Raw genomic sequence first — 22,018 nt, 5'->3', positions numbered from 1 at the left:
CCGGGCAGAGTAGAGGCAGCGGGTGGGCAGGAAAGAGGGTATTTATTTCCTGCCCCCAAAGAAGCCACAGCCACTAGACCACCAGGGCCCTTCAAGGTAAGGGGGAAACAGTGGCAACACGGTGGGAGAGAGGGAGCACGGCAGGGGTAGGGCACTAGTGGCAGCAGCAGCAGCATGGCGGGAGGGGGGACCAGAGTAGTCTCAGTCCACCCCTAATCAATAGTATTGTATGTAGGTATAGTACACAGTCCCAACTAGGGTATAAGCTTTGTGACAGATAACATAGTAACATAGTAGATGATGGCAGATAAAGACCTGTAAGATCCATCCAGTCTGCCCATCAGGATAAACTCATTGTATGTGATACTTTATCTGTATACCAGGCCTTGATTTGTCCTTGCCATTTTCAGGGCACAGACCATAGAAGTCTGCCTAGCACTGGCTTTGCTTCCCAATTACTGGTGTTGCCGCCCAATCTCCGCTGAAGACCCCTGAAGGAGGTCTGTTTAGACGTAAATGCATTAGGGATGGAGACGGCCATCTTTTCTTCTACATAGTAACATAGCAGATCATTGTAGCCAACTTTTCAAAATGGCTGAGGGTGCGTTATGCTTCCTTGACAACAGGAAGAGGTTTATTCAATATTGGTGTTGCTCAGGCATCCACTGCACCCACAGACCTAGGATATATGTAGTAGATCACAGCAGATGAGGAACATTTGAAACACCCAATCTGTCTGGTTTACCCTCTGGTTCTCGCTCATGCTTTTATCTTCTACCTTTCAGCAGTACATGTGGCAGTGCCTGCAGGAGATTGCTCCTTCTTTTTGTCTTTAGCTGGGATCCATACCAAAGAGTGCGATAATGGCAACATTAGCGCATGACCATTAATGAAGTAAATAGAAAAAAGGCTATTTTACAGCTGTGTAAAAACTGGCCCTAGTAGGTTGGAAAGACCTGGGTAAGGGCACATTAAGGCCAATTTGTATCGCAGCTTAGAAAAAGGACCCCGGAAGGAGCTGTTGGCTTCCTCCAGGAAACCGGACCACTTACCATAGGATGATGGACCTGGTGACTCCATTCCTTTGCACATGTTGAATGGAACTAATATTCCCAATAATAATAATAAAACTTTATTTATAACCTGCTATATCTATAAAAGTCTAAGCAGAGAACAAGCCACCTACAAAATATAAAAGGACAAAACAATAAAAATTATTTCTTTGCTCAACAAATTATACAAAAATTGCTATATTACTCTTAAAATAAAACATACAACAAATTAAATTATATGGTATTAAATTAATATTGTACATCAAAGGAACCAAAAGCCTGAAGAAATAAATGAGTTTTTAGAGCTTTTTTAAAACTGATCCTTATTCTGTATTAAACAAAATTCAATGGGCAACGCATGCCATAATTTCGGACATTTGATGTAAAAAATGTAATTAAACTCTGAAATTCGCTGCCAGAGAATGTGGTAAAGGCGGTTAGCTTAGTGGAGTTTAAAAAAGGTTTGGACAGCTTCCTAAAGAAAAAGTCCATAGACTTGGGGAAAATCCACTATTTCTGGGATAAGCAGTATAAAATGTTTAGTACTTTTTTGGGATCTGGACAGGTATTTGTGACCTGGATTGGCCACTGTTGGAAACAGGATGCTGGGCTTGATGGACCTTTGGTCTGTCCCAGTATGGCAATACTTAAGTACTTATGTACATTCTTCCAAATAAACCTGATGAAATGAAGGCACATCAAGTAGCTGTTTCTGAGATTATCTCAGAGAGTGAGCAGGTTGATAACATCTTAGAGTGGCACTAAAGAGTTGGTGAAATATTACCATTCAATATTTTAAAAACTAACAATAAAATTTTAAATTCAATATGATATTTTACAGGGAGCCAATGCAGCGACTTCAAGATTGGAGTAACATGAGCATAACAGGAACCTCCTCTAATCACGTGGGCTATAGCATTTTGAACAACTTGCAATGCCTTCAGCATATTACCGGTAATCCCCATTAGCAAACCATTACAGTAATCTAACAGTGGACAAACTATAGACTGATCAATTTTACAAAAGTTTTCGACAGAAACCAGCGATCTAATACGCCGTACAATCCTTAATTTATAAAATACCTTTGCTATTATATTTCCAGCCTGGTTTTTCATAGATAATGTAGTGTCAAGTTGCACCCCCAAATTTCTAATCTGATGGACAATGGGGATATTAACAGAGTCCATGCTAACAACCTTAGGACAATTTACTCCTTTTGTACCAGAGAGGAAAAGAATCAAGATGATTTGGGAGTAGTTTGTTGCCTTCTGTGTAGTTTGTTTTTCTTCCTCTCCTTAACCAACTCCAGGGTGGATAACATAGAATAACACCTCTAGTCTGTTCGTCTGTCCAATTTAGATTGTAAGCTCTGTTGAGCAGGGACTGTCTTTTCATGTTAATTTGTACAGCGCTGCGTAAGTCTAGTAGCGCTATAGAAATGTTTAATAGTAGTAGTAGTACACAGACTATGTAGAAGCTTCCGGCAGGGGTGAGGATTGAAGGAACAATATTTCCGTTCTTACCTGATACAGTTGGGTTATCAGACGCATAGGATGTTTGGGCATTTTGCAAGTTCGTGCAGGGATTTGAGCGTGCTCTTTGAGAATGGACCCGTGTCCCTAGCTTGTGGTTCTGTAATTTAGTTATTAGATCATGCCTTCTCTTTTATAGAGATACCTTGACTGAGGGGTCCATTCGGATGCAGCTTTCTTGTGCAATCACAGAAAATGGGAGAGCTTCCTTAGTAGACGCATGAGCCTTGGTTTCTGATAAATCACTATGGGTTCCTTTTACTAAGCCACGGCAAAAAGTGGCCTCCTGTAGTTTTGGGCACGTGTTTTTGGCGCACACTGGACCGGTTTTTACCACGTCTGGAGAAAAGGGGCTTTTTTTCAATGGGCTGGGAAAAGGACCGGCAGTAAAATTGAAACCAGCGTGCGCCTATTTACGGCATGTGCCAGTGGCGTAGCCAAGGATGGGCCCGGGCCCACCCACTTTGGGCTCAGGCCCACCCAGAGCAGCAACTGATGCATACTGTTCACACCGGCCCCACAGCCTTCCCTCTGATGTATTTCCGCCTATGCGGAAACAGGAAGTTGCATCAGAGGGAAGGCTGTGGGGCCAACATGAGCAGTGTGTATTAGTTGCTGCTTGCTGCCAGTGAAAATCAGCTGTTTAAAAGGTATGTGGGGGAGGGGGTTGTTAGAGAGTCCATATGGCATGCAGGCAAGAGAGGGAGAGGTCAAATCACTTGTAGGACAGGGTAGAATTCTTCTGCCCACCCATCTTGGGCCCAGGCCCACCCAAAATTGGGTGTCTGGCTATGCCCCTGTCATGTGCTACACATGCAGTGATTGGTTGGCACACATCAACTGCTGATTAACGCAGGAAAAGCCGCGTGTGGTAGGAAGTAAAACAATCATTTGTTCCGGCGGTATGGGCACAAGCCAAATCCAAAATTACCTTCAGGGGGGTGCATGCTGAATGTGCGTAGAGAGAGAATACTGGTGCCTTTGTAAAAGGGCCCCTATATCAGGCAGGTTTTATTCTTATGGAGAAGATTCTATAGTATTTTCACCTTCAGGGCCAGCCCACGGCGAGATGCCGCCCCCTGGACCGAGATGCTGCCCCCCCTCCTACCTCCAGCCCGTTCGCAGGGTTGCACTGCTGCCGGCACCCGCCTCTTCCCAGAGAGTTACATCAGAGAGGCAGCCGCAGTAAAGGGAAGAGGCAGGTGCTGGCAGCAGGGCAGCTTATAGGAATTGCTGTCGGGGAACGCCACAAAGGGGAGATGCCGGGTGCCAGCGGCAAGGTAGCGTATGGGAATTGCTGCTGGGTAACGCCAGGGAGATGCTGCTCCTGAAGAATGCCACCTGAGGCCCCCGCCTCAGGTGGCCTAATGGTCGGGCTGCCCCTGTTCACCTTTACTGTACCTTTTCATTCTTTAAGCTCTCTCTGAAGGGTGAGATGAGTTTTCTGTTTGAGCTCCGCTCTTGGTGGATGGAGATGGGGAGGGGGATGGGAGAGTAGAGCAGCACATAACCTCTATCATCACCAGGAGCACCGTAGTTGGCTGTGTCAGCAGGGACTCTGATCACAGAATGGGAGGGAAATTGAACGGGTCATGTTCTTCTTACAAGGCACCCCCTCTCCCGCACCCCCTCTCCCCCAGGGGCGTAGCCAGACTTCTGCAGGAGGGGAGTCCAGAGCCTGAGGTGAGGGGGCACATTTTAGCCCCCCCCCGGCGCCGCCAACCCCCCCACCATTGCCAACTGCCGCCGCCACCACCACCAACAATTTTGACCCCCTCCCCCCCCCCGCCAACTCTCCCCTGCCGCCGCCTACCTTTGGTGGCGGGGGACTCCAACCCCCGCCAGTCGAGGTCCTCTTCTTCCGGCGCAAGGCTTCGTTCTGTTTCTGAGTCTAACTTCCTGCACGTTGTGCGAAGCCTTGCGCGGAAGAAGAAGAGGACCTCAGCTGGCGGGGGTTGGGGTCCCCGACGGTGGGTTGGTGGCGGGAGGGGGGGTCGAGAGGGTCGTCGGCAGGGGGGACCAGGGCCAAATTACAGGGGCCCAGGCCCCCGTGGCCCCACGTAGCTACGCCATTGCTCTCCACTAGCAGTAAGATTTCACTCCTTCAGAGTAAAAATAACTCTGCTGGTGTGTTTGATGATCCAGCAAAGTGTTCAACACCACTGAACTGTTTTGGAAGAACGAAAAAACGTAGGTAGGTCTGTAGGAACGGAAAGATCTGAAGTGGTCGTGGTGTTAATGCGATTCTTTGCTGCTCTTCAGGAACACCGGAGTTTATGGCCCCAGAGATGTATGAGGAGAAGTATGATGAAGCTGTCGATGTCTATGCCTTCGGGATGTGTATGCTGGAAATGGCCACGTCGGAGTACCCATACTCAGAGTGCCAGAACGCAGCCCAGATCTACCGCAAGGTTACCTCGGTAAGTATCAAGTGCAAGGCCTTTCTGTACTACTACTACTACTATAAATCATTTCTATAGCGCTACTAGTTGTACGCAGCGCTTCACAGGGTTAAATCTGTTGTAGCTGCAGTCGCATACATGCGGCGTGGATGCATGTAACTCACAGTATTCTGTAAATTATTTGCATAAGTGAGAGCCTCGCCCATGCTTCCTCCATGTATATACTCCCACCCACCCCCCACCCCCATTTGCATTTACACCAGGGCTTCTCAACCCTGTCCTTGAGACACATCTAGCCAGTCAGGTTTTCAGGATATCCACAATGAATATGCACGAGATAAATTTGCATTCACTACCTCTGATCTATGCAGATCTATTTCATTCATATTCACCAAGGGTATGCTGAAAACCTGACTGACTAGGGGGCTCATTTTCAAAGCACTTAGCCTCCCAAAGTTCCATAGAAACCTATGGAACTTAGCCTCCCAAAGTGCTTTGAAAATATGCCTCTAGGTGTCTCCCGAGGACTGGGTTGAGAACCATTGATTTACGCCTGTACCACTTATGCAGATCATTGCAGAATAGCACTTAGGTACTCTGCTGGCACTTTCGCAGTTAAATGTGCACTTATGCATTTAAGAGCTAATATTTTCTACATTTACGAGCTCATGTGGAGTGTAAATACAGGTTCCTAGTTTATAGAATTGCCCTTAATACTTAAACCTCTAAATGGAGCAGTGCCATCTGGTGGCTTTATAATAGACTGCATTTTCAATATAGTCAGCTTCAATGTTGTCTCAACAGTAATGCAGATTCTTCCCTAATTTGTTCACTTTACTGTTTATTCCTAGACTTCCTTTACTTAGGCCTTAGGAGCATTTAAAATCCATCCCTCTTTCTCCCGTCCCCTCTCCTCTCGACTTCTTCGTCTCTCTCTCTCCCCTGCTTTTCCTACCACGTATGGACCATTTCTCACTTTGGCTTCAGTGTGAGTCATGAGTGTTAGCCATAGACCAGGAATTATCTAGCAAAGCTACTGTAAGGACATTACCCCATTTTTTGAACTTTGCATTATCCAGATACCCAAGTGGAGTGGAGGAGTGGCCTAGTGGTTAGGGTGGTGGACTTTGGTCCTGGGGAACTGAGGAACTGAGTTCGATTCCCGGCACAGGCAGCTCCTTGTGACTCTGGGCAAGTCACTTAACCCTCCATTGCCCCATGTAAGCCGCATTGAGCCTGCCATGAGTGGGAAAGCGCGGGGTACAAATGTAACAAAACAAAACAAAAAAAGTGTGATTCCAGATAAGATGGACATGTGAGATAGCAAACTCTGCAGAATACCAAATTTGGGGGGGGGGGGGGGGGTTCGAGATCAGTGCTTTCATGTGTGTGATCGGCTGAGCTGTTACTTTCCATTAATGTGATATTCTAATTCACTATGGGGCTGTTATTCAGACCAAGGGAGGGAGCCTGGCTAACTCCCACATTCAGCAGTCAGCCTGGATATTAAGTACCAGGCCGTTTTCAGTGACTGACATTGAATATCTGCTTTATTTTTAGCTGGTTTAAAGATAACCGGCTAAGTCGTTATTCAAAGGTAACTGTTTAAACCGGCTAAAGATATACCAGCTATGTAAGTGGCCCAATGTGATTGGTTACAGTAGCTGGATATGTATTTAATATTTGAAGATAGCTGGTTACTTGCCATTTAACTGGCCAGGTGCTGTTCAGTTTTAGTCCAATTTTAAGAAGAACATGGGGCTCGATATTCAAAACGATTTTAAATGTCCAGTAGAGACATTATTTTCAGTCTGGTTTAACGAGTGTAGCCAAAACTCAGATTTTTGTGGCTAGCAATTTCAGGAGAGGCTTGTGTCCTTTCCGTGGCTTTAATCTGGATTCCGTTTTTGTCCCTGTCTCTGCTTCTATTCATGGTTTGGGAGTAATTTTGGATACTGCAGTGTCTTTTACACCATACGTTGCTTCACTTGTTAAGCTAGTGTTTTTCAAGTTATGGTTAGTTGTTAGATTAAGAGATTTTCTGTCTGATCAGAATTTTCATTTGGTGCTGCCGCATTTTGATTATTGTAATGCCTTGTTGTGTGGTTTTACACATACAACGCTGCAGGCATTGAAAGTGGCACAAAACTCTGCAGCATGGCTAATTGCACGGGCCAGAGACTATTATAAAGAACAAAATTACAGAGCATATTCAAAAGCATGGATTAATGAGACAAAGCCAACATGGATTTAGTGAAGGGAAATCTTGCCTCACCAATCTATTACATTTCTTTGAAGGGATTAACAAACATGTGGGTACAGGTGAGTCGGCTGATACTGTGTATCTGGATTTTCAGAAGGCGTTTGACAAAGTACCTCATGAAAGACTCCAGAGGAAATTGGAGAGTCATGGGATAGGAGGTAGTGTCCTATTGTGGATTAAAAACTGGTTAAAAGATAGAAAACAGAGAGTAGGGTTAAATGGTCAGTATTCTGTGCTTGGACCACTGCTTTTTACCATATTTATAAATGATCTAGAGATGGGAGTAACTAGTGAGGTAATTAAATTTGCTGATGACACAAAGTTATTCAAAGTTGTTAAATTGTCGTCATCGATGATACGTTGAAACCTTCTGCTCAGTGTGCTGCTGTGGCTAAGAAAGCAAATAGAATGTTAGGTATTATTAGGAAAGGAATGGAAAACAAAAATGAGGACATTATAATGCCTTTGTTTCGCTCCTTGGTGCGACCGCTCCTCGAATATTGTGTTCAATTCTGGTCGCCGCATCTCAAAAAAGATATAGTGGAATTAGAAAAGGTACAGAGAAGGGCAACGAAAATGATAAAGGGGATGGGATGACTTCCCTATGAGGAAAGGCTAAAGCGGCTAGGGCTCTTCAGCTTGGAGAAAAGATGGCTGAGGGGAGATATGATAGAGGTCTATAAAATAATGAGTGGAGTGGAACAGGTGAAGCGTCTGTTTACGCTTTCTAAAAATACTAGGACTAGGGGGCATGTGATGAAGCTACGATGTAGTAAATTTAAAACGAATCGGAGAAAAAGTTTCTTCACTCAACGTGTAATTAAACTCTGGAATTTGTTGCCAGGGAATGTGGTAAAGGCAGTTAGCTTAGCAGAGTTTTAAAAAGGTTTGGACAGCTTCCTAAAGAAAAAGTCCATAGACCATTCTTAAATTGGACTTGTGGAAAATCTATTTCTCGGATAAGCAGCATAAAATGTTTTGTACTTTTTTGGAATCTTGCCAGGTATTTGTGCCCTGGAGTGGCCACTGTTGGAAACAGGATGCTGGGCTTGATGGACCTTTGGTCTTTCCCAGTATGGCAATATACTTATGATGCTCCATTGGTCTTGACTCAGAGGTTGCGGGACTACTGTCCCATTTGGCCTCAAGATCAAGTGTTGTTGCAAATTCCTTCTCTTCATGATGTTCGTTTGCAAACGATTCGTTCTCGCATTTCTTGGCCCCACATTGTGGAATGCTCTTCTGCTGTTTTTGCTTCAGATTTCTTCCTTGCCTCTGTTGTTCGGTAAGGCTTTTTCTGGGTAGCAGGGAGTTTAAGACTGTTTTAATTGTTTTGCGTTAGTTAAATGCATTTATAGCATTGATTGCATTTTTCAAATGTACAATTAGTTTGCATTGTAATTTTTATCTTTGTATTTTTTAGAATTTTCTATAGTTGTAATGACCATTTGTTTTAATGAGGTTTGTGATCATGAATATGTTTGTTTTATTGTAACCTGCTCAGATGTTACGATGTGTGAGCTATAAATTTTGTTAAATAAATAAATCACCTCTCTGGGGCTAACCGGACATTTTAAGCGGCACTTAACCAAATAGTGCCACTAAAATGCCTGGTTAGTGCTCATGCCGGAACCATCTAATTTGGGAGCGTTCCGAGGGTGAAGCAGGCACTTCGGGGCATTGGAGCCGACTCTGTGGGTGCTTGAACACCCCCAATATTGAGAAAATTCCTTGTATGTGTCCAGGGAGGGTTTTTTTTCATTGGGCTTAGCACCCCCAATAATTTTGAAAAGTTGGCTCCTATGCTTCGGGGTCCTTTTGCTGCGGTAAAAAGTAGCCTGCAGTAGTTGGGCATGTGTTTTTGGCGCGCACCAGGCCATTTTTTTTTACTGTGTCTGGGAAAAGGCATTTTATTAATTGGCCGGAAAATGGGCGTGCACATATTTACAGCCTGAGCCCTTACCACCACCCACTGATCTAGCAGTAATGGGCGTAGCTATGTAGGGCCACGGGGGCCTGGGCCCCCGTAGATTTGTCCCTGGACCCCCCTGCCAACGACCCTCTCGACCCCCCCTCCCTCCCTCCCTCCCGCCCGCCCGCCGTCAAACCGCCGTCGCCTACCTTTGCTGGCAGGGGACCCCAACCCCTGCCAGCCGAGGTTCTCTTCTTCCTTCGTTCTGTTTCTCAGTCTGACGTCCTGCACAACTGAGAAATAGAACGAAGGAAGAAGAGAACCTCGGCTGGCAGGGGTTGGGGTCTCTCGCCAGCAAAGGTAGGCGACGACGAGGGAGGGTTGGCGGCGGGAGGGGGAGGTCGAGAGGGTCATCGGCAGGGGGGGGTCAAAGTTGTTGGTGGCGGTGGTGGCAGTGGGGGGGTCGGCAATGGCGGGGCAGGGGCTCCGGGGGGGCTAAAATGTGCCCCCTCACCTCGGGCTCTGGACCCCCATCCCGCCGAAATCTGGCTACGCCAATTACTGCCGGAAATGCCGCATGTGGTAGAAAATGAAAAAAATAATTTCTACCGCCGGAATGAGCACTCACCAAATCCAAAATTACTGCCGGGAGGGGGGGGGGGGGCACGGGCACACTAGCCTGGCAGTAGTTCCATTTTGGCGCATGCTGCACATGCTTAGGCCCTCCCACGGCTTAGTAAAAGGGCCCCTTAACCAATTAAGTGCCGGTGTTCAGCACTTAACTGATTATGATAGCCACATAAGTAGGACCCCATAAAACACAGTCCTGTCTTTCTGTGGTTCTTCATAGCTGGTTCTGAATATCCCACTTAACCTGCTATGTTTTCACCTGCTCCCTATGCTCAATACCAGAGCCTGAACATGGCTCAGCCTTGCATCTCCAGGGTTAATGCTGGCAGCAGTCAGCAAAACACTGATCACCGCTGGCTGAATATTGGGCCCATAGAGATCAGAGTTGAAAGATCCTGATCGGGTCATAGTTGGTTTATTTATTATTATTAGATTTATTTACTGCCTTTTTGGAGGAATTCACTCACATTAAGTACAGATCAAATATGAGCAATAGGCAATTACAGCAGTAAAAATATTCAACTAACAATACAAAGTATGGCATGGTATACTACTTGCAATGTCAACACAATACGTAATAGAACATTATAATTGGTAGTGAAGGGTAAGGCAAAGTTGTAACATATAGATGGGTAAGAAAGTAGGAAGAGTTAGAAAGTAAGGTGACTGGTTTGAAGAAAGTTGCACATGAGGTTAGAGAGATGGTTAAATATTATCTCAGCTAGGGTAGGAGTGGATAAACATGTCCAGCTGCAGTATGTGCAGCCGGAATCAATCCTTGTGTGTGTGAGTGAGACTAACAAGTTAGTTACTTCTTCCATTAAAGGCTTGGTTGAAGAGCCAAGCTTTCACCTGCTTCCTGAAGTAGAGGTAGTCTAGTGTTAAGCGGAGCCTTTCAGGCAATGCATTCCAGAGCGTGGGGGCTACTCCAGAGAAGGCTTGCTTGCGGGTATCACATCGTGTAATGTCTTTTGGAGAGGGTGTAGTTAGTGAAAGTCCTTGGGAGGACCTTAGTGTCCTTGGTGTTGTGTGGAGGATCATCCTATTCTTCAGATACTTGGGCCCATTTCCTTTCAGGGCCTTGAAGATCAGACATAGAGTTTTAAATTTAGCCCTGTATTGTACTGGTAGCCAATGAAGTTTTTGCAAAAATGGTGTGATGTGGTCACGTCGCTTGCAACCTTCTATGAGTCTTGCTGCTGCATTCTGAATCAACAGGACCTGGTGCAGGCCCTTTGTAGTCAGACCATTGTATAGTGCATTGCAGTAATCCAGTCTTGATGTTATCATGACATGCACAACTGAGATAAGATTTACCTTCTCAATGTAAGGAGAGAAGCAGTGTAGCTGTCGCAAAAAGTAGAAGCAGCTCTTGAAGGTTGCTTGGATTTGGGGAATCAGAGTAAGTGTTGAATCTAACTGTATTCCAAGCAGTGGTGTGCTGGTAAATTTTTAATAACAGGCTCTCTCCCCGATCCACCTCTGCGCCCCCCCCAAAATTGCAGAGCTGGCTATAGCCGTGGGGGGGGGGGGGGGGAGGGGGGGCAATGCATTACTCTCTCCAGGAAACAAAAATTAAATGATCCCAGGTTCCAATCTAATTCATGTTTAATATGGGATAAAATGCCATAAATAAGTAAATAAATATAAACTTTTAACGTTCAGCACCTGATTCTCAAAGTGGACATATTCCAAACACTATAATGAAAATAAAATTATTTTTTTCTACCTTTGTTGTCTGGTGACTTTGATCATGCTGGTCCAGTATCTGATTCTGCTGCTCTCTATCTGTTCCCTTGACTCCGTTTCCAGGGTTTCCTTTCCATTTATTTCTTTTCTTTCCTCCTTTCTTCTTCATTTCTGGTCCTCCGCAGACTTGACTGTCCAGTGGATCTAGCTTCTTCCTATTTTCTTCATCCATGTGCAGTTTCTCTCCTCAATTCCTTTTCCCTCATCTAATCTCCTTCCTCTATCTTCTCTCCAAGTCCAGCATTTCTTCTCTCTCCCTTCCCTTCCCTCCCCTCCATCCATGTCCAGAATTTCTCTTGCCCTCCCCTCCATCCATGTCCTGAAACTCTCCTCTCTCCCCTGCCCCCCTCTCCCCATCCATGCCCAGCAAGTCTCTCCCCTGCCCCCTCTACCCATCTATGCCCAGAAAAGTCTCTCCCCTGCCCCCTCTCCCCATCCATGCCCAGCAAGTCTCTCCCCTGCCCCCCTCTCCCCATCCATGCCCAGAAAAGTCTCTCCCCTGCCCCCTCTCCCCATCCATGCCCAGCAAGTCTCTCCCCTGCCCCCTCTCCCCATCCATGCCCAGCAAGTCTCTCCCCTGCCCCCTCTCCCCATCCATACCCAGTGATTCTCCTCCCTCCCCTGCCCTTCCCTCCCACTCCCAAACATGTCCAACGAACGATGCCCTTCACCCCATCCTTCCCTCCCGCTCCCATCTGTCTTTTTTAATTACCTCTGTCGAAGCGCGCACTATTTAAAGCCCTGCTGCTTGCTGACTGTCTCTCCAGGCTTCCCCTGCTTGCTTCAGTGATGTTCGTGCCCTTAGTCCCGCCTTTGCGGAAAAAGGAAATGACGTCAGAATGACATCAGAAGGCGGGACTAAGGGCGCGAACATCACCGAAGCAAGCAGGGGAAGCCTGGAGAGACGGCCAGCATGCAGCAGGGCTTTAAATAGCGTGCACTTCGAAGGAGGTAATTAAAAAAGACAGATGGGAGCGGGAGGGGAGGGTGGGGGCGAAGGACATCGTTCGTTGGACATGTTTCGGAGCGGCAGGGGAGGTAAGCATGGCCTGTGATGGCGCCCTCCTGCCATGCTTACCTCCCCTAATGGAGCTGGCTCGCCCCCAACAACAACCGGCTCGCAAGAGCTATCAAAATTTAACAAGCGGCTTTTGCGAGCCGGACAGAGCTGGCTCCAGCACACCACTGATTCCAAGGTTCCTGACTTGTGATTTGAGGGGGAGTTCATACTTCCCAAAAGTGATTTTGATGGTCAGGTATGTATCCACTTGTGTTAGGCACCCACAGAAGCTCGGTTTTACTTGGGTTCAGGCAAAGTTTATTGTGTTTAGCTCATTCTTGAATTGATGTTAGACAGGTAATCAGTTTATTCAAGGCTGTAGGTAAGTCAGGTTCAATGGGTATAAGTAGCTGCACATCATCCGCATAGATGTAGAACTGAGTGTCCATTGACCGAATCAGCTCAGCTAGTGGCTTGAGATAGATACTGAACAGAATAGGTGACAGTGTCGATCCTTGTGGTACTCCGCAGGTCCAGCAGTATTGTAGAAAAAGCTTTCCTTGTTAAATATCTGCAGTAGCACATGTGGATTTGTCGGCATATGCAGTGGGAGCAACTGTTTTAGGAACATAAATGTGGATAAAACGGATGACGTGATCCCGACAGCTGCCACGTGGAAGTGGTGATTTTTGCAGTTGCCGCATGTAGTTGCCCCAAACCTACACGTGTAACTGCCATTAATTAAGTAGGAAGGCCATATGTTTAATTTGATTTCATTTTGGAGGCACAAATAAACAATGAAGGGTTAAGGAAAATGACTCTCTTGATACCTCATATAGGGGTCCTTTTACAATGTGGCAGTAAGCCCAACGCAGGCTTACCGCTTGCTAAAAGGCAAGTACCGTCGAGTACTGCAGCAGGCTAGTGGTAGTTCTCACTCCCAGCACGTGTCATATCTGGCGCTACAAAAATATTTTTGTTTTTGCAGTGTGCACCCGGTGGTAATCGGGCAGTGCCTTGTGCTGCCCGGTTAGCGCGGGAGCCCTTACTGCCACCTCAATGGGTGGCAGTATAGGCTCCCCCTGAAATGGCTGCCCAGCAAGTGCTTTGCTTGCCGTGCAGCCATTTACTGAAAAAAAGGAAGACCTTCCTTTTAGCCGCTGCGGTAAAAGAGGGGCCTCAGCGCGCGTCAAAAACACGCACCTATGCCAGCAGAGGCCCCCCTTTTTTTCCACAGCTCTGTAAAGGGGGCCCTTAAAGCCCTGGTCAAAACAACCTATGTGTGCCTCTGAACCTGATGGGGAAATTTTATTCCCTCCTTTAATCCCTGTTTAAAGCTCTGACTGAAACGAGTACTTGTTGAAAACCTATGCTTGTATATATACACAAATTGTTGTGTATATTTGTGAACTGCAGTTGCAAAATAGGAAATACACATATATTATTGGCCCACCTTAACCATCCCAAGGACCTGTGCTTGTAAATAGCAGCTTTCAGAATTTGGCAATCCAATGTAAATACAATCCACATGCAGAGGTTGTAAAATGTACTTCATTAGGCACTGATGTTCTCTTGAACTGCTCCAGGCTGTGAGTGTAGAGGCAGTAGTTATCCACTGACCTGGCACTTTGTACTCTGTAACTTTTTAAGGTGAGAAGCATAGAAAAATGTAGCCAGATAAGAACACAAGAACAGCCATACTGAGTCAGATCAAATAAGCAATGGATTTTCCCCAAGTCCATCTTAATAATAGCTTATGGACTTTTCTTTTAGGAAATTATGCAAGCCTTTTTTAAACCCCGCTAAGCTAACTGCTTTTACCACATTCTCTGGCAACAAATTCCAAAGTTTAATTACACGTTGAGTGAAGAAATATTTTCTCTGATTTGTTTTAAATTTACCACTTTGTATCTTCATTGCATGCCCCCTAGTCCTAGTATTTTTGGAAAGAGTAAACAAGCAATTCACATCTACCTGTTCCACTCCACTCATTATTTTATAGACCTCTATCATATCTCCCCTCAGCCGTCTTTTCTCTAAGCTGAGGAGCCCTAGCCGTGTCAGCCTTTCCTCACAGGGAAGTCGTTTCATCCCCTTTATCATTTTTGTAAAGTACTTGACACAAAGCCAATTAGTAGCAACATTCCATGCTACCATTCCCAGGGCAAGCAGTGGCTTTCCATATGACCTCTCCAGACTGCCCATCCATGCCATCTACTATCCCTATCACTCCCTTAGAGTTCCTGTGTACTTGTCCCAAGCTCTCTTGAATTCAGATACTGTTTTCATCTCCACCACTTCCACTGGGAGGCCATTCCACGAATTCTCCACCCTTTCCATGAGGAAGTATTTCCTCAGGTTACTTATAGAAACATAGAAGACAGAGACCTAGCGGTCAGAGTATTTCTTGAGCCAGAATTTGTCATCCAGGGCTTATACTTATCTCACGGTTAGTCTCTTTAGTGTGCAAAATTGTGTTTCAGTGTAGGTTGTCGTCACGTGGAAGACTCGGGTGGCAGTTTCTTGAGAAAGACAGACGTTTGCAGCAGGGCTGTGGAGTCAGTACACCAAACCTTCAACTCTGATTCTGACTCCTCTGTTTTTCTACTGTCCAGCTCCAACTGTGATTCATACTGATATTAGCCTTTAAAGTTTTTGTTCTGGATCTAGAACACATATATGCAGGTACATATATAAAAGTACCTGCAAAAATACTATCTGTAAACCGCTTTGACTGTATCTACGGAAAGGCGGTATATCAAGTGTGTATTGGTGGTTTCTGCTGATAGGAGACAGCGCTATCTGCAACTGGTCTGAGGCGTCAAGGGCAGGCTAGAGAGAAAGCCGGGGAGCTTCATGACCACAGACCCTAAAGCAGGGATGTGGTGTCAGTCAGAAGCAATTTTGAGTGGAGTTGTACCTACTTCAATTATATGTTTATTTTTTAATGTTTATTCCACACGATATACCACCTTTCTGTAGATACAATCAAAGCGGTTTACAGATTTTTGCAGGTACTTTTCTGTCCCTAATGAGCTCATAATATCTATCTATCTATCTATCTATCTATCTATCTATCTATCTATCTATCTATCTATCTATCTATCTATCTATATGTATAAAATAACTTTACCATATATTATAATATTTTAAGTTGTTACTTTGAAGCTGGAATTGCTTCTGACTCCTGGTCATGAAGCTCCCCAGCTCTCTCTTTCTCTCTAGCCTGCCCTTGATGCCTCTGACCAGTTGCAGATAGCACTGGTCTCTTATCAGCAGAAACCACCAACACCCCCCCCCTTGCCGAGGAAGTATCTGAGAGATGACGTATTGTGGTCTGACTTCTCGGAACGGTAGTACGTGCATTCACAGTCACCTAACCTGCCCCGTCACTGGTACTGCCACCCAGGCTGTGATGCACCACCTAGAAGTTCCAAAGAAGTCGTGTGATGATGTGACTAAATACCAGACTCTGTTAGAGCCATGGCATATCGCCCAGGGTGGCCCTCAAGGGTTGCCCCTATCCCCTGTTCTTTTAAATTTGTATTTGAGTGAGTTGGGTTTATTGCTGCATAGATGGAATATTGAATATTTTTCTTATGTATGTAATTCCCTGTTAGGTATGGGATTACTAAGAGATAGAATCACTGGGGGGAGGGGGGGGTGTCTGGGTGGTCCCTTGGTAGGAGGAAGCCCAGCTCATGGAAGTGTTTATGAAACAAAATGCAGAGGAAAAGTTCCCTGGGACTGAAGAGTGACAGGGGAGGAGTTAAGAGCTAACAAAGGTGTGTATATGTCTTTTGAAGGGGGGCCCTGGGGAGGATAAGGAAGAAAGCAGAGCTTGAAGGAGAAGCTTGTGGAGTCAGGGGACTGGGGGGCTAAGGAGAGCCTGTCCCAGTAACCAGGGTGATTCCAAGAGAGTGAGAACCAGCATAAGCTAAAAATCCGTTACTTGTAGTACTGAGGCGTGTAGCCAGACCTTGGATTTTGGGAACCCTCGCATACCTGAGCTGATGAGGGACCCCCAACCCCACCAGCAGAAGTGGTCCTCTCACCTGCAGCCACCACCACCTCCGTGCTGGGCTTCCCTCTCCCTCCCAGCGCATGCTCGGTTTCCGCAAAACTGTGTATGCACGGGAGATCCCTGCCCCCCCCTGCGCATGCTCGGTTTCTTTAAAAACTGAGCGTACGTGGCAGGGGGAGGTCCAGCACAGCGGCAGCACATGGAGGACAACTTCTACGTGTGGGGCAGGGGGACCCCTGCCAGCCAGGGGCCTGAACAGAAATTGGGGGGGGGGGGGGGGCTGGCTACTTCCTTGGTATATTTTAGAGATAAATGAGAGAAAATAAATGTTTTGGTCCTGCTTTGAGGTAAATGGACTAGGTAGACAGAGCCTCTTTGGAAAATAAGTAAAATAATCTTTCTGTCAAGCCAGAGGATTTATCTTTAAAGGGAAGAAACAGGCAATGAAACAGAGCTTCGATAATCTGCTCTATGCCCTTGATTCAGCCACTATCATTAATTCACTGGATCTTGCTAAAAACCCACTCATGTATGTGTTGCTTAAGGGAAAGCTTCCCAAACCCCAAATGGGGTAACAGAACCAGCTTTTGGGGGTCACAAACTAGGTGGGTTTTCTATAAATACATCATTATTCTCTGCCTTCGGGGGGGGGAGGTGTCACACATTTTTATTTGGCTGCAATCATGGGGTCATAACCACAAAAAGATTGGGAAGCACTGGGTTAGGGACTGGCTTTGACCCATGACATATACGTAGCGGGAAAAAGACAGGACTGGATCAGCATGTTCAGTTTGACCTGGACTGGGTGGGATAACTGCAGATCCACGGAGATTTTGTGGTGGTATCGGTGTCAAATTGACTAAGTAGAGAAGCACTGATATTGCAATGCAATGGGTGTGCAAGTCTGAAAACCAGAACTGGACTAGATATGTGTTTACTGATTTTTTTTAACCATAAATTCCAAGAAAATTCATTACTTCTAGGTAAGTAAAGAACACTTTTAGTGTGGTTGTTTTCAAAAAATTGATTTCTTCAGTTCAGTGAAATTTTATAAAAGAGAAGACAATTGATTTTTTTTAAGAGCAAAAATGAAAAAACCATTACTGGCTGTCTGTAAGGAGTGAAAATGAATAGACCTTCATTTATTCTATTTATTTATTTAAAAATGCTTCTATTCCGTATACTTCAAAGTTCAAAGCGGATTACAATGGTAAGCATGCATAGAGGGGCATTTATGATATGACATTTAAATCCAGCTTTGGATGTTTTGCTCAAAACATATAAAATTCAAGTGGTGGATATAACAATTTTCGAAAACAAAAAAAACATTTATTTTTTTTTGTTTTGAAAATGGCCTTTTTCTAAATGTTGCAGTACTCAGTACGTTTAATTTTGTAGATAATTAAAAAAAATAATCCAAGTGGAAAACATACAAATCAAGTCATTGGGATGTAGGAGGAGCCAGCATTCATAGTAGACTGGCCACACAGACTTTCCAACAGAGCAGTGGGGCACCCTAGCGGGCACTGCACTGGACTTCACATAAAAGGTCCTATAAGAACATAACAATAGCCATACTGGGTCAGACCAATGGTCCATCAAGCCCAGAATCATGCTCCCAACAGTGGCCAACCCAGGTCACAAGTAGCAGAAACCCAATTAGTAGCAACATTCCATGCTGCCAATGCTTCCCCTGTGTACATCTCAGTAACAGACTATGGACTTTTCCTCCAGAAACTTGTCCAAACCTTTTTTAAACCTACATACGCTAACTGCTGTTATCACATCCTCCGCTAGCGAGTTCCAGAGCTTAACTATTTATTGCATGGAAAAATATTTCTTCCTATTTGTTTTAAAAGTATTTCCGTGTGATTTCATTGAGTGTTCCCTGGTCTTTGTACTTTTTTGAAAGAGTGAAAAATCAATTCACTTTTACCCGTTCTACACCACTCAGGATTTTATAGACCTCAATCGTATCCCTCCTCAGCCGTCTCTTTTCCAAGCTGAAGGAAGGAGTTCCACCCCCTTTATCATTTTGGTCACTCTTCTTTGAACCGTTTCTAATTCCGCTATATCTTTTTTGAAATACGGCAACCAGAATTGAATGTAATAATCAAGGTGAGGGCGCACCATGGAGCAATACAGAGGCATCATAGTATTCTCGGTCTTAATTACCATCCCTTTTTTAATAATTCTTATCCTGTTTGCTTTTTTGGCCGCCATCACACACTGGGCAGAAGATTTCAGTGTATTGTCTACAGTGACAACTAGTTCTTTTTCTTGGATATGACTCCTAAGGTGGTAACTCTGATTCGGATTATTCTTCCCAATGTGCATCGCTTTGCATTTGTCCACATTACATTTCTTCTTCCATTTGGATGCCCAGTCTTCCAGTTTCCTAAGGTTTTCCTGCAGTTTTCACAATCCGCATGTTTTTTTGACAACTTTGAATAGTTTTGTGTCATCTGCAGATGTAATCACCTTACTCGTCGTTCCATTTTCCAGATCATTTATAAATATGTTAAATAGCACCGGTCCTAGTACAGATCCCTTCGGCACTCCACTGTTCACCCTTCTCCATTGAAAGAAATTACCATTTAACCCTACCCTCTGTTTTCTGTCCAGTAACCAATTCCTAACCCACAAAAGAACATTGCCGCCTAGCCCATGACTTTTTTAATTTTCTGAGGAGACTCTCATGAGCCCTTCCCCACAATATTCGAAACCAGCTAGCCAGCCAGGAATAGCACCTGGCCAGTTAAATGGTACATAGCTGGCTATCCGGCGATATTCAGCTGTGGGTATCTGGCTATCTCCTGCTGAATTTTGCCGGTTAACGTCTAGCAGATAGCTGGTTATATCACCCATATAACCGGCTAGCCACCGATTTTTAAAGCCAGTTTAGCAGCCATATTTGGCTGTGTGAAAATGTGGGTTATCTTTGGCTGGTTTAGAGATAACCAGCCAGTTCTGAATATCGACTTAGCTGGTTATCTATAAACCGGATATTCATTGCCAGTCACCAGAAACAGGCAGGCATTGAATATCCGGGCTTAGTACCGACCATGGGAGTTGGCCAGTCTAGATGTCACCTTTATGTGGGCACAGTAGATTTTTGGTGGGTTTTGAAGGGCTGACACTTTCCACCACAGGTGTAACAGTTAGATTTGGATATGGGCCTGGGTCTACTTCTCCACAGTGTACTGTACCGACCACTAAGCTACTCCAGGGACCTGCTTGCTGTTCTGATGGGACTGGCCATAACATCTGAAGCTGTCGTAGAGGCTGGTATGTACTGTTTCTTTCACATCTTTGGGAAATGGGAGGGGGTCAGTGACCATTGGGGAAGTAAGGGTGGGGGGGTCATTCCTTTATTCCTCCATAGAAACATGACAACAGATAAAGGCTAAATGGCCCATCCTCTGTAATCCCTAACTCTTCCTTTTCCTAAGGGATTCCATGTGCTTATCCCACGCTTGCTTAAACTCTGACACAGTCCTCGACTCCACGACCTCCACTGGGAGACCGTTCCACGCTTCCACCACCCTTTCCGTGAAATAATACTTTCTTAGATTCTTCCTAAGCTTGTTCCCTCTTAACATCATCGTATGAACCCTCATTCCAGAGTTTTCCTGTATGTTAATGCCCCTGAGATATTCAAATGTGCTCTTATATCTCCTCTCTCCCTCCTCTCTTCCTTTTTTTATTTTTCCAAAATTTGTATTATATAATCTCAAACACATTGAGACACTGAAATACACATTAAATTTACATAAGTCAGTAATAGATAAAAAAGGAAAATAGAACAAATATCACCTTCGTCCACCAGAAAAGAAATATGATTCCAAGATTTTTAGAAAACCAAACGAAAAGAAAAAGAAAACTTACATCTGCCAGCTCTTAGGTCAACCTCCAGCCTGCTATTCAGGGAGGACTTATCCCTCCTCTCTTCCAGTGTATCCATGTTGAAGTTCATAAGCCTGTCCCTATATTTTTTGTGTTCAAAAGTGGTCAGTGGTCATCACCAGTACACCTACCGAACTGCACGGTCCTCATCACCACGCTACACCCATAGCCGTAGTTTGACTGTTTCATTTGGGGGGGGGCAAAGAATGGGCGGAGCATATTAGCATATCATTTGCATATATACATATGCAAATGAATATGCTAATATGGAGGAAGGAAATGAAATTTACAGGCAAAATATCACAGATGCACATTTCAAAAAGCTGACACATTTCAATTAATAAATTATGAATAAAATACTTTTATTTACCTTTGTTGTCTGATCATTTAGTTTTTCTATTCGCTTTGATCCCAGTGTCTTCTGTTTTATGCAGTGTCTTCTTTCCAGTAGGCTTCCCACCCTCCCAGTACCATCCATCTCTTGCTCCTTCCCTCTGCTCCCCACCCCTCCCAGTCCCATCCATCTTCTGTTCCTTCCCTCTGCTCACCATCCCTCCGTCCCATCCATCTTCTGCTCCTTCCCTCTGCTGTGCCTGACCTCTCCCAATCCCATCCATCTCTTGCTCCTTCCCTCTGCTCCCCACCCCTCCCAGTCCCATCCATCTTCTGTTCCTTCCCTCTGCTCCCCACCCCCCCGCGAGGTCCAAGATGGTGACTCCGTTTACCCCCTCTCTTCCTCCCTCCCTCCAGCGCAGGCAGCAGTCTTTTCCAGCGTTCCTGGCAGCGGTAGCAATGTACATGCTGCCTTCGGTCTGCCCCAGAAGCCTTCTCTTCAAGTTCCTGTTCCCACCTATGCGGGAACAGGAACTTGAAGAGAAGGCTTCGGGGCAGAGCCAAAGGCAGCGTGTACAACGCTACCGCTGCCAGGAACGCTGGAAAAGACTGCTGCCTGCGCCGGAGGGAAGGAGGAAGAGAGAGGGGTAGACGGACACGCTCCTCTCCGTCCGCTTGGCTTCCCTGCCCTCTCTGTCTGCGTCCCGCCCGAAAGGAAATGACGTCAGAGGAAGGCGGGACGCAGATAGAGAGGGCAGGGAAGCCAAGCAGATGGAGAGGAGCGCGTGCCTGCATGTGGTTTTTTTTTTTTAACTAATGGCGCGGCGGCGCCTCGCGTCGTTTGGGGGGGCATTGCCCCCCCTGCCCCCCCCCAGTCTACGCCTATGGCTACACCCCAACCTGAGGGCCCTTTTCTTATCAAAGTGGATGTTGAAAGGCTAGCCCAGCCCCATTCCACATTTCTTCTGAAGTCACGGATGTCCTCCCGGCAGCCAGATGCCCCTCTACCAGAAAATCTTACGCTCTCAAGAGGAAAAGATTCCAGACCTGACCAGATTCATGAAGGAGCTGGCAAACCTGCACCCCCCAGTATGACGCCCCCCTCCCAGCCAACTTTGGAACACCATACCAAGATTCATCCGAACAACAAACGAACACCTACGCTTCCGAAAGATGCTGAAAACATACCTCTTCAAACAACCCTACCCAAACAAC

At 45.5% G+C, this 22,018-nt stretch overlaps 1 protein-coding gene across 1 annotated transcript in view; it reads left to right on the top strand.

The window, feature by feature from the left end:
• Window positions 1-22,018, top strand: part of WNK4 (WNK lysine deficient protein kinase 4) — a 443,184-nt gene that overhangs the window by 272,212 nt on the left and 148,954 nt on the right. The window contains exon 5 of the mRNA XM_030220935.1: window positions 4,847-5,004. Coding sequence (XP_030076795.1) covers window positions 4,847-5,004 — 158 coding nt within the window. The remainder of the gene's footprint in view (window positions 1-4,846; window positions 5,005-22,018) is intronic.

This window comes from Microcaecilia unicolor, chromosome 12 (genome assembly GCF_901765095.1).
Source record: "Microcaecilia unicolor chromosome 12, aMicUni1.1, whole genome shotgun sequence".
Taxonomy (NCBI): Eukaryota; Metazoa; Chordata; class Amphibia; order Gymnophiona; family Siphonopidae; genus Microcaecilia; species Microcaecilia unicolor.
The sequence above is the reverse complement of the archived record's forward strand: the minus strand, read 5'-3'. Positions and strand labels throughout refer to the sequence as shown.